This window comes from Aethalodelphis obliquidens, unplaced genomic scaffold (genome assembly GCF_003676395.1).
Source record: "Aethalodelphis obliquidens isolate GAN/ISIS:26980383/991018 unplaced genomic scaffold, ASM367639v1 scaffold23, whole genome shotgun sequence".
In the NCBI taxonomy this organism is placed as follows: domain Eukaryota; kingdom Metazoa; phylum Chordata; class Mammalia; order Artiodactyla; family Delphinidae; genus Aethalodelphis; species Aethalodelphis obliquidens.
Genome location: NW_020837967.1, coordinates 26,001,720 through 26,014,796, shown reverse-complemented (window position 1 = coordinate 26,014,796; position 13,077 = coordinate 26,001,720). Strand labels below are relative to the sequence as shown.

The 13,077-nt window shown below is 41.9% G+C and overlaps 1 protein-coding gene across 8 annotated transcripts in view; it reads left to right on the top strand.

Moving 5' to 3' along the window:
* The window catches only part of WAC (WW domain containing adaptor with coiled-coil), an 84,728-nt gene that overhangs the window by 852 nt on the left and 70,799 nt on the right, over positions 1-13,077 (top strand). For 6 of the 8 annotated variants that reach the window (XR_003436062.1, XM_027122026.1, XM_027122025.1 and 3 more), the window contains exons 2-3: positions 126-162; positions 1,698-1,893. Coding sequence is in view for 7 of the 8 variants with exons in the window: in XM_027122026.1 (XP_026977827.1) it covers positions 126-162; positions 1,698-1,893 (233 nt within the window). In the remaining variant the exon portion in view is untranslated. The remainder of the gene's footprint in view (positions 1-125; positions 163-1,697; positions 1,894-13,077) is intronic. The other 2 variants (XM_027122029.1, XM_027122030.1) reach the window with 1 other exon arrangement.

The window sequence follows — 13,077 nt, the reverse complement described above, 5'->3', positions numbered from 1 at the left end:
GGCCGCGCGGGCGGCGGGCGGCGGCGGGCGCGAGTGTGCGTGTGCGCGCGGGCGGGCTCCGGGGGCTCCGCGGGGGGGGGCGCCGGGGCCCCCGGCCTCAGGCCGCTTCTCTTCCTGTTTTCCAGCTGTCACGACCGGCGGGGGGACGCGCAGCCTTACCAGGTACCCGCGGGCCGGGCGCGGGCCGGAGGGGCCGGCGGGGCCGGCGGGGCGGCGGGGCCGGCGGGGAGGGAGGAGCCGCTACTCGAGCGCAGGCTTCGCGAGCCGCTGCAGGCCCTTCGGGGCCACGGCTCCGCGGCGCCCGCAGCCTGCGCTCGGCCCCCGCGGCGCTCGCCGTCGAGGTGTGGGCGCTCATCTTGACAGGTGACTGGAGGAAGCGCAGCTCCGCGTGGCGAGCGGAGCCCATCTCGGCCGGGCGGGGCCGGACTCGGGCCTCTGGGCGGGAGGGACTCGGTGGGGCGAGGCGCGGGGGCCTCTGGAGCCACGCTCCTTTGTAGCGGGGCGACGAGAAGTTGCCGGAAAGGTGTCCAGAGTAGACGCGAGGCTGGGGCGAGGCTGCCGACGGGTTTGCGACTCCTGGGCGCGCGGTGGAGCGCTCTCCCTTCGCAGTTTGTTTTCGGGGCGGCTAAGTGCATTGCTAGTGGAAGATGGCGCTTTTGTTCCTGCCGGAGTTGAGGTCTTTGGGTGCTGGGGCAGCCGCTCTAAGTAAGGAAGGTGCTTCTAGTGTGTGCCTGCGGCGGCTGCACGTAAACCTGTAATTTAAAAAAAAAAAAAAAGTCCTGGTAGAAGTGGCCCCTGGTTCCGGCGGTGGGGCGGGTCTCAGACATGGTTGGCAGCGCTCAGATGACACTAGAAGGAAATACTTTCTGCGTCTGATCCCTTACCGGGTAGGAGAGCAGGTTTCTAAGCTGACGGTAGTGTTACTGGCTAGCATGATTTGTTAAAAGCCCAAGTTAAAAACCCTAGGCCCCCTGATGTGCAAAACAGTGTTCATTAGTTTGCATAAGTCAGAGGTCAAACCCTGTTGAGCCGGGCCCTCCAAAGCATAATTGATGATGCGGTTTGAAAGACTGCCATGTCGTGGTTGTCTCAGATACGTTATTGCGAGGGAGTTCCATTAAGTTCCGCCGTGATAGGTCAGAAGTATCAGCCAGCGTTTCTTTCTGCCTCTTAAAATTATTTCCCGCACCTGCAAGAGCAGTGAAGTCAGGTCCCAAATGCTTTACATGGGTGAGTCCAAGCATTGGAGAAAGTGACGCTTTTGTGTTGTTGGATTGCAGAAACCTCTGCATGCTTGCTGATATCTTGTGTCTAGCGTAGCAGTTGCAGAGCAAAAACGGGATGACGGTAGTACTCTCCTTTAGATTAAACTTTCTAATTCCCAGAAAAATTTATTGAGGAGTTAATTTACCAAAGTGTCTGATTTCTTGTATTTACAAGATAATTAGTGGAGTGGATCTTTTTTTTTTTGAATGTGGTATTTTGATTTGTATGAGGAGCCTTACAGTAACTCTTAGTCATTTAGGTCTTGTTTGAATAACTTAAAGACAGACTTGGAAAAGGAAATTTTAGTTTTCTTGATACAAATTCATAAAACTGAATGAAGTTAATATGCCAAGTTTTACAGTAGAACTAACCCAGAAAGTTGAGTTCAATGTTTTAATTCTCTTATTTTTGGGGGGGGTGATGTTTTACAGGCACTTAAGTATTCATCGAAGAGTCACCCCAGTAGCGGTGATCACAGACATGAAAAAATGCGAGACGCCGCAGATCCTTCACCACCAAATAAAATGTTGCGGAGATCTGATAGTCCTGAAAACAAATATAGTGACAGCACAGGTCACAGTAAGGCCAAAAATGTGCATATTCACAGAGTTAGAGAGAGGGATGGTGGTGAGTAGCTTTTTGGTTGAAACTTTCACATGTTGGTTTTTCATGATAATTCTGTATAAAACAAAAGGTGTCAGTCATGTTTCCAGCTTGCAGACGTTACTGTATGGTTATGTCATCAGAATGTTTTATTTTTATTTATGTGATTCCCAAACAAGTGATGTAGAGATAACAGATGCTGACCTGAGGATCCAAAACTGGAGTCCAGTAGCTGATAGAGAATGCATTTATGAATGTAGCCTACCAGTACTTTATTAATGGTGAGGGAAAAATGCAGGACGTTTTTCCCAGAAAGGAACCTTCACCTCTTCAAGTAAAGATTTCAGTTTATTTGGCTTGGTTTATTTTGAGATCCTTGTTTCTGCTTGAATTTTTTTTTTTTAAGGAGTTCAGCCGTGTCTCCTAATGGTGAAGTGCGAATTTAAAAATTTAGTAGGTATTTTGAGACAGTTCACAGGTTAAAAAAATCATTTGTGATTCAGAAAATTTTTCTTAACTTTTTGCTGTGAACATTTAAATGAGATTTTTCCTGTTCCCTAGGATCTTATTAATGTAACTTGTATATTTCTTCACGTATTCACCTTGTTAAAAGCCTCAATGGTATAAGGGTAACTTCAGCTGTTCCTTTGCCTCAAGTTCTTTGTGGTAGGTGGAAGGCCAAGAAAAAAAGTTAAACTCTTAACTGTTTTCAGACTTAATGTGGCCAAATTTACCAAAATAATCAGATTTCATGTCTAAAGAATGCATTGAGGGATAAACCAGTTTCCCTGAGGCAATTAATCTCTATTTTTCCCTGTTATAAGATCTTAAATTGCTTAATAGATAACGTGTTCGAAATAAATATACCCTATTGATTGTGCCTTTATAAACTTCTAAGGAAACTCGGTAGTCTCACGTGGCTTTCTGTCTGATTTTCAACTAGCTTCTCAATATTTTGCTTTTACTTCAAAAAAAAAAATCCTGCATCTTCTGGTTCTCTTCTTTGCCTCCTAGGGTAGAAGTCAGCTATACTCAGTATGATGAGATATTGAGAAACATCGGTCTCCTCTGTATATAATTACTGGGTTGAGGAAATTAATAATGATCAGAAGATTGCATTGAGATGGAACATTTGGATGGTTATTGAATGGGAGGGGAATATAGTTCTCCATTAAATATAGTATAGTTCTGTGCTACTTACACAGATAACCTGTATATTGGTTTGTAAGTAACAGCAGATGGGTTCGGTTATTTAGCGTTACAAGTTCCTGGACAGAATTACTTAAACTATTAACGTTTTTAATTTTGTAGGTAAGTTTTCATAGTGTATGTGTAGTCAAGATGATTCTATTACCAACCACTCTTCTGTAGTGGATTTCATTTCAAATGTTAGCTCTTAGAAAGCAGTATTGTTTGCACTGTATTTTGCTTTATCTTTAAAATTTTGGTGACTGTGACTAAATAGGATGTGGCACCTCATCTCCTTATGGATAAGTATCCCAGGTTCTCTTTTAGTGATTCTGATCTGGTTAATCTATCATGTATCCCCAAATCCAGGAAGGAGGTCATTTTAAGTACTCTAGGAAACTTCTGTAAATGCTTTCATACATTTACAGTGAATCACGCCTGGTAAATTCTTTTACAGGTGAAATAATCCCAAGAACATTTTGTTGCTCATTCATTCAGCAAACATTGGGCATCTGCTATGTGTCAGCAGTTGTGTGGTATTCCTGGAAGTAATGCTAAGATGTGATCCTGGCCTTGAAGCTATTCTTAAAGGCGCTGACTCTGGAGAGTCACCACCACTCTGGTGGTGGTCGAGCTGCTTGCTTTTTCTGTACTTTTTCTTTCTTCATTTTGATTTTAGTTTTCCTTTCTATGTGTAGTCCAGATATTTCTTGTTTGCTTTTAGTTTCCTTTTTATTTGCATCTACTTGCTGATGGTTCTTTAGCTCCATTTGTAAAGAAACTTATTTTTCTGATCTAGTCCCTTGCTCAGTTAAAACCCCACTTTCTGATTTGCTTTTTTAGCTGTTTGCTTTTCTTTCTCTGGAGCCTTTTAACTAATACTAACTTCATCCCTGACTGTATCGTCTCTCATATACCTGGCTACCATATTACTTTACACTAGGTAGGAATAATAATGAATACCATAAAATCAAATCTACATTCTTGAGCTCAGAGTGCATCTTTGATGTTAATTCTGTGTTTTAAAGATGTGAAGTGGTGATTCTTCCCTCAGTTAATACTGATATATTTAGTCATTATACTTTGACTCCAGGTGTTTTTTTGTTTTTTCCTTGCTAATGAGAGTTTGAAACAGATTTAAAGGGAATATGTAATTTTATTACAGGCATTTTTATTCCCTGAGATTTTTATCTTTAAATAAATATGAATTCAGGGCTTCCCTGGTGGCGCAGTGGTTGAGTCCGCCTGCCGATGCAGGGGACGCGGGTTCGTGCCCCGGTCCAGGAGGATCTCACGTGCCGCGGAGCGGCTGGGCCGTGAGCCATGGCCACTGAGCCTGCGCGTCCGGAGCCTGTGCTCCGCAGTGGGAGAGGCCACAACAGTGAGAGGCCCCCGTATCGCAAAAAAAAACAAAGAAAAAATATATATATACATATTTTAGATAAATGTCCACATAACAGTCAAAACCATTATCCAAAGTGAAGTGCAAGTGAGTTGGATTATCTGTGCACTCAGCATTTGTAAGTAACAATTTAATGTAAGAACAGGTTACTATATTTATTGAACTAATTTCAAATTGATATTTATTTTAGGATTTAAAAAAAATCTCATAATTTTAATAAGTACCTAATTTAAGGATGTGTGTACACCCCCCCCCCCCCACCAAATGGGGCTTTACTGGCATCCGTCCACATCACAGCATATTTTTTTTCAGTAATTCACTAGATTTCTTCCATGGCACCTTGGATTTCCTTGAAAAGTGCCAATTCAGAGTAATATATAAAATGACTTTAAGGTATATCGTAAGTCAGAAAGCAGGGATTGAGGAGGATCGTCACTCGCAGAAATCTGCAGCTAAAAAGGATTTATTCCAGCTTTGTATGTGCAGTTAAAAGAATTGGAGGTTTTTATCCTGTAGGATTTATGAAAGGGAATGTAGATTATCTGTCGTAATTAAGGGAAATTATGTGACATTACAGCTTACCTAGAAGGTTGTTTAACTTGGTGCAATAAGTTATTTTTATATATTTCCTGATCTATCTGCAAAATATCTTTTGTTTAAAAATAACCAAAAACAAGAATCTTAAGGTACACTGGATTTGGTTTTGTAGCTTAGACATGTTTTTAAAGGTGCAGCTTACATCCCCCCACTTCAGAAGTATGACAGTACAATACTGGTTGAACTTGTACTTCTGTGGAATTTTAAAACTCTTTCCATTTCGTTAAAGTATGTTTTTCTTTAACAAAACTAGTCCTGAGGATAATTTTACCAAGTAACTTTAAGAATGTTGATAGTACAAATGAGTTGAGGAACGAGGGATGTCTTTACAAGGGTTCTGTAAAGCTGTCCCACAGAACTTCACCCTCTTGGGGGTTGTCCCATTTTTCTCATCATCCTTCTAAGAATTAACTGTCAGAAACATACTTGTTAGAAACATCTTTTGGGGGGAGATAGCTCCATTGGTTAATTGAAAAATATTCTGTATCGGCTCCCTGATTGGTGGGACTTAACAGTGATTTTGCATAGCTTTTGAGTTAGCATTCATATACCTTTGAGTACAAAGGAAAAATTGCCCTTAGTGGTTACATTTCTAAAGATGTTAAAGTTTGTAGCTGCATAATGAAAGCTTTTATTTTTTTTGTCATTTAGCTATATCTGGAGAAATTTGGAAATGTACTTAATACAGTTGTCAAATGACAGTTACTGTAACATTTGAAGGAATTGTTCAGTAGGGAGTATTTGGGGATAATTGGTGTTTTTACAGTTTTTAAAGTATGATTTAGTAATGTTTTAGTATTTTCACATTAAATAATAGACTGATAATTGCACAGTATGGTCTTACGGTTATTCATATAACTTTACATTTGGAATAAAACGAAATATGCTGTGCATTTGTAATGTTAGAAAGTACTATAAAAATGAACAGTCTCATTTGATCCTCATTGACCTTGGAAGGTAGATAGTACAGATAGTATCCCTGTATTACAGTTTATAGATGAGGGAATATTTACTTTTATGAAAGGAACCCATAGTGACAGATTAGTCTAGAAATTAGTCCTCTCTACTCTGGTAACTTGTGTACACTGTTGGAGATGAAACATTCAGGCATATTTGAACTTTATTTGGTGGGTGTTTACTATATTACAAATTAGTATAAAGATGACTTGATTTGTATCTTAATGCTCCGGATACATCTTAATGAATTATAGTAGGTGTGCGTGTGTGTGTGTGTGTGTGTGTGTGTGTGTGTGTGTGTGTGTGTGTGGTTGTGGTTGTGTGGTGTGTGTGTGTGTAGTTCTAGACCAGATGATCATGTTAGTGTACTTTTAAAAATAAGTTTTAATGGGAAAGCTTGCCAATTTTACTAGGAAGAAGCCATTTTTCTCAAGTTAAGCCCTCGTATACACAGGCTTGTTTTCAAAGCAACTTGGAAATTTCATATAGAATCTAAAATTCACTGATACTTGAATTAAGTGTTTTCTTGTCTAGTGAAAATAGATAAGTATTACCTATTTTTATTGGTCCAGTGTATATATAGTAAGGTAATAAACTAGGCAGATAGGTTTGCATTGGGTTTCCATAGGAAATAGGTATTCCATTTCAAGAGGAACAGAATAAGGTTGGTGGATAAACAGTTTTAATCTTTCAACTCTTCAGTATTCCTTAATTTTAGGAAATACTTGCTCTAAAGATTTGTGCGTGTGTTTGAACACATACCATGTCATTTGTCTTGTAGTCATCACATTTTAACCTATTTGTTATTCTTAAAAAGGTGGTTATTATGTATTTATGATACAATGGATTTCAATTTCACAATCAAAAATATTTTGGAATGGTTTAAGGCAGTCTCAGTTGAACTTTGATCTTTTAAGGCAGTCTCAGTTGAACTGTTTTAGTTGTGCAAGATGTATTTAAAGTTCTTGGTGTAACATACTTAGGATTTCTGGTCCATAATTCACAGAAAATTTATATATTCTAGGTTGTCTTCCTGGTGAGGCTCTGTTTGTCTTATTTTGTTGTGCAGAATGGTTTTGATTTATGTAGGGAACCATTTTGTTGATGCTGGAAAGAGTGGAGCCAGCAGTGAGCTGGGGTATCTTGGTAGAGATTCTGTACCTGGGACCACATCTGTACCTGGACTCTGCTTCTGCGACCCTGTGCTAAGAACTGGAGATACTGTTCGTCAGTCATTTCAAAACCAGTTATTTAGGGCTTGAAAATATATCCTATGAAGACTCTCCTTTTTATGATTTATGTGATGCTTCATAATCTCGAAAGCCCTTTTACATTGTTTTTCACCTGGTCCCATAACCCATTGAATTAGGCTGATCAGGATTATTCCTGTTTTACTGATGAACATATAATCTAATTATTTAGCCTACTATTGTTGAAAGTAGAAAGCAAGTCTTTTTGCTACACATAAAACCTTATCTCTACCTTAAAGTTGTATTCCAGCTGTAACCACTTAGTACACAGCTTCCTGGACTTACAGTGGGGTTACTTCTCGATAAACCCATCAAAAGTTGAAAATATCTTAAGTTGGAAATGCATTTAATACATGTAACCTACCTTAAATGTGCTCAGAACACTTACACGAGCAAAAGCATTTTGGGTAAAATCATCTAACACAAAGCCTGCTTTACAGTAAAGTGTTGAACGTCGCGTGTAACTTACTGACTGCTGTACTGAGGGTGAAAAGCAGAATGGCTGTAAGTGTAGGGGTGGTTCGCCTTCTGGTCACGTGGTTGACTGGGAGCTCCGATCCTGAGGGCGTATCCTACTGCATATCGCTCGCCTGGGAGAAGAGCAGAATTCAAAATTACAAGTATGGTTCCCACCGCCTGCTTGTTGGCTTCCACATCATTGTAAGGTCAACAAATCCTAAGTCGAACCGTGGTAAGTCTGGGACCGTGTGTACTTAAAGTAAAACTGTTGTCCCCTCCTCTTCTTGCCTGGACTCTGCAGGAGCCTCTTGAATGGTGTCCCACATCTTTTATGCTTCACACAGCACGTAGCCAGAGTAGTCCAGTTAAAATGACAGCTTACATCGCTGTCATGCTCGAGACCCTCCCTTGACTGTGTTACTTACCGAGGCCTGTAATGAGCCCTGTGTAACCTGCTGTCTGGGTACTTCTGTGGCCTATTCCCCTTGTTGGTGCCGCTCTGTCCGCACTGGCCCCGCAGCAGGTTTGTTCATCTTTCTGTATGTCCCCCTGGTGCCGTCTCTCCAGTAGGGTGTCCGCTGAAGTACCACCCTCTCCCAGAGGCCTTACCTGCCGTTGCAGGCACTCAGCCGTCCTGTCATCGCCTGTCCTTCCCACTGCTTTGTTCCTTCTTTGTACTTAGGTGACCTGATGTTACCGCTTTCTTGTCATTGTGTTACAGCACGTGTTCCTGGAAGTTGCCGTGCACAGTGCACCCCAGGGTTTATGGGGGGGACGTGGGTGGGGCACAGGACTCCAAGAACACTGTTGGCGGCATGTTAGGAAGGGGGCGGCCTTGCGAAGAGCTTGCACAACTTTGTTAAACGGTCAAGGAGTACGCTAACGACACAGCAGATGCGGCATTTTACCTTGACGAAGGCCTGAAGTTAGTAGCTTGTGGAAGGCTGCAGTTTGTGAGTTACTGTCAAGTGATGGAAGGAGGGTTATCTGAAATAACCCTTTGAAAATTGTCACCGACTGTGGATGGATGTGACCCGTAACTCGGACGCTGAGCTGGGGTAGCTGGCAGGTATTAGAGGCGTATGTCTCTGTGCCATGAATCCCCGTGTAGCTTGGTCCAGCTGGGTGCAGCTCGTGTTTCTCCCGGGTGAAATTGCTTGTAGGTAAGTGGGGAAATCTGTGTCATGCTCAGGTAGTTTCCTGGTAAATCAGTAGTGCTCAAACAAATTTGCATTTTTCGCAAAGTGTTATAGCGGGACTGACAGTTTTGCTTGTCCTCTGGAATATACTCCACCAGAACAGGGAGTAAATTTGTTGATGATTTTATCCCCTTGTATCCCTGTTGCCTAGAACAGTGCCTAACACCTTGGCACATTTTAGTAAATGGGTAGATGAAAGACTATTGGGATTGTCAGGATTGAAAGGGAAATGAAACTGGTTTTCTGGAATAGTGTTTCTCAGACATGCGTGTGTATGCTGAACATCTGGGGATCTTGCTAAAATGCATTTTCTAGCTCAGCAGTTCTGGGGTAGGGCCCAAGGGTCTGCCTTTTTAACAAGATCCCAGATGTTGCCATGTTGTTGGCTGCACGTGAGTGACAAGGTCTTAGAGCAGCACTGCCCAGCAAAAGCAAAGTGAGCCACAAAGGCGAGTTTTCTAGTGGCGCCGTTGAAGTAGAAGTGAGCTTTAGTGTATTTTATATAACCTGGCGTATCCAAAATATTCTCACTTCGGCATGCACTGAATGTTTTAAAAACTGTTAAGATTTTTTTTGTAATCCTTTTTTTGTGCAAAGTCTTTGAAATCTGGTATTTTACGCTTACAGCATATTTCGGTTGGGACTGGCCACATTTCCTGTGCCTACTTGCCACATGTGGTTAGTGGCTACTGAATTGGACAGCACAGTTCTGGAGAATATAATCACCCTGTTGACCTATTTAGCTTAACACGTTTTCCTATTTTTCTAAAGAAATTTTTTATCCGCTTGATTTCTGAAACAGCATCTTTATGCCAGGCAGGGTTGGAGTTAATGGGCCCTTGAACTGTATAGTGCTACTTGTACTACAATTTCTGTTTGTTAGTATGAATTTATTATAGAAAAACTAGAAAATGCAGAGAAGGGGGAAAATGAAATCGCCTCAGATCCTGTCGGTAGTTTTCATAGGACTCATTCTTGTGCCATAACATATGAGAAGGATCCTATACATAGCTTTTGCAGATTTTATTAAAAATGGTTTCGTATTATGGGGTTATTTGGCTCGTCTTCAGTGTATTTTCACAGTGATTCAGTAGACATTTGGTGTCAGCAGTATCAGTGTGAGAGGACTGACCACACATACTTTTAGTTAGTGCTCAGAGAATGTGAGCACTTCTCTCTTACCCTTAACCAATGGGTGGAGCCATCTTTCAGTTAGATTTGTGTTTTAGTCCAGTCGCTGATAACGTGTAGCTGGGCGACTTCAGGCATGTCACTCGCTCTGTGTTTTTGTGTCCACTCCCTAGGATTGCGGTGGGGTTGAATGAAAATGACAAACCTTGGAACACTTGTGAAGCATCTAGCCAAGTGCTCAGACTGTGACATAGTACATTATGATGTTTGTTCTTATTCCTGTGACTGAGGAGGAGTTGGTGTCAGACCAGCAGCCCCAGTCTCAAGCTACCGCTGCTTTCTTCCTTCTTCCTTAGGAAGGACCATCCTGGGTATTATTTTCACTTGCCAGGTGAGGGGTCTGATCGGTGAGAGTTACGTACGTGAAGGGGCTACAGGGCCATGCTAGCTTGTTACCTGCTCATCCAGAGCTCTGCAGTTGAGAGATGTTTAGGATTGTTGGAAGGGTAAACCAAAACACAAATTTAGGGTAATTACCCCAAATTTGGCTGTCTATTCAAATCACCTAGGAAGCTTTTAGAGCTACAAGTTCCTGACTCCATCTGAATTATCATCAATCAGAGCATTGGGGGGCGGGTGGGGAGGGGAGACTAGAAAACTGAATTTTTAAATAAACACTGGTTTAATTTAGATACATGCAGACTGTAGACCTAGGCAGAGTGCGCACAAGAGGAGGAACGCTGAGATGGACATGAAGGAAGGTGAATTTTCTCGTTAGGAGTCTAGAAGTCAGAGTGGTTGTTTGCCAGATCATACTGTGTGCTTTCTGGAGTTTCAGAGAACTTTGTTCTCTGTCACCTTCTTTTCTGATGCACAGATAATAGTATAATTTGTATACAGTTACGCATTAAATAGCTCAGTTAGCATCCTGTGGCATTTAATGTAATGGCCATTGCTCCGGAGTAGAACTAATGCTGGGAAGCAGAGGAGTTTTTAACCAGTATTAGCAGCTGGCCAGGCCTGCAGGATATGTTTGGGTTGTATCTGAAGCTGCCGCTCTTACTTAGATCGAGTGTTTCTGGCACACACACCCCCGTGCAGTCAGGCTTTCCTGAGACAGCCCGGTGCTAAGCTTCATCTGGTTTTTGTTTCTCTGGATCACAGAGCCTTGACCCGAGTTGGCGTGCTCAGGCCGACCTCAGGTGCTAGCAGACCGTCTTCCTGCAGTTGGTCCTGAGGAGTAGAGCGGGCCGTCGAACGATGTGGGGTTAGGGTGCCAGCCAGCCCCCTCCCCCGTAGCCGTTCTATGTATGACTTTACAGTCGAGCGTCCTTACCCGTCGTTCTGCGCTTCAGATTCAACTAACTTCAGCTCGTGTAGTGCTGTGAAATGTGTATATTGGGGAAGAAATCTGCCTGTAAGTGGACCAATGCAATTCAAACCTGTGTTGGTCAAGGGTCAACTGTAATTGCATTTTGAAGGAAACTTAGGATGAGCGTGTTTGATGTATTTAGATAGTGCTAGTCTTTTGGTTTAATCTCTGATTACTTCTGAATTGTATGACGGTGCGCCCGAAGAGCATGGCATCGTGTTGGCATCTTCTGAAGGGTTTTGACCTGTACCGTACCCATAAAACTAGTCCTTTGTGGTAGCTAAAAAGCAATACGAGAAAAAGATGTTATTTTGGAATATTTTGGCTCAGATGAGAAGATCATGGTAAATATTTCTGCATTTAATAATGCATTTGTGAAGAATAAGTTTCCAGACTCTTCCAACTTCATAAAAGTATGTGCTGGTGGTTTATGAAAATTGAAGCCCTGGGGAAAACATGGGAGTTGGAACACAGTAAGATAGGCTGTTAGAAGTGGTGGTGTCTACTGTCCCACAGCCTTTTCTGTGACGATGTGTTCCTGCTGCCTGTTGGCTCCTTATCAGGGTTTTAAAGTATTCGTATTTAATACTCTATGCATAGAGATGAGTCTCGTTTATCATGGGACATTTAAGTTATAAAGAATATTCTTAAGGGTTAAGTCACAAGGCTGTACTGTCTAAAGCTGTAGACCAACCTCAGTTTTGTATTTTCGTGTAATTATGGTAGTTCCTTTGTAATGTAACTTATATGTCAGTGTTGATTATTTTGCAAAAGTCGACCCAAGGCACTTGGGCCCTCCAGATTTCCTTGTCAGTTTGATTTGGGCTAGATTTATTTATTATTACCTTGACAAGGAGTTGGGTGAGTCCCTGATGCTGACTCTCATAATTTAGGGGTGTTCTTGATTCTTGGGAAGAACAGGTTTTAAAATGTAGCACTCATTTTAGTATTTAAATGTCAAACTTACTTTTAGTGCAGAGATAGGGAATTACTGTTTAGTGTATGTATCAGTTGATTTTCGCGTTCACTAAGTAAGGTCTCCTTAGAGCAGAACTACCGGTGGGCTTCCTGCTCGCCGTTGAACCGGAGTTTTGTCAGCACCATGTCGTGATTAGCCCAGGGGATGACACGCTCTTCAGGACTTCCCCTTGGGTCCTTGCACATGGGCACACTGTACAGTTAGGCCTTCAGGTTGTCCTTCTGTGTGCTGATGCGGGGCACGTTAGCCAGCCTTTGATTATATAAAGCCGTGTATCGTTAGCGCTGCTTGTTGTGCTGTAGATTTGAGGTGGTGAGGGTTTGGATTCAGATGGTAGAAGTAGAATTTAAGAGGATTGCAGTTGATATGCGTATTTTGAGGGAAAAACTGATTTCTGGTGTCAAGTCTAGATAGATAGGTTTGGACATGCATTTGTCATTGGGTGACCTCTTTGTTGCTCTTACAATCTTGTTTGGGAACCGTATCAAAATTTCACTAATAGAGAAACTTCTGGTTCCTACTTTGATAATGTAGAACGGGTTGACATGTAAATTTTCTGAACTTTGCTGCTTTGTTCATATTACATAGATTTTAATGTAGAGTTATAGAGTGATTTCATTTTGATTCAGGCCTAAAGGTGATTTCAGTTTTGATTTTTCCTTTTTTTTTTTGTA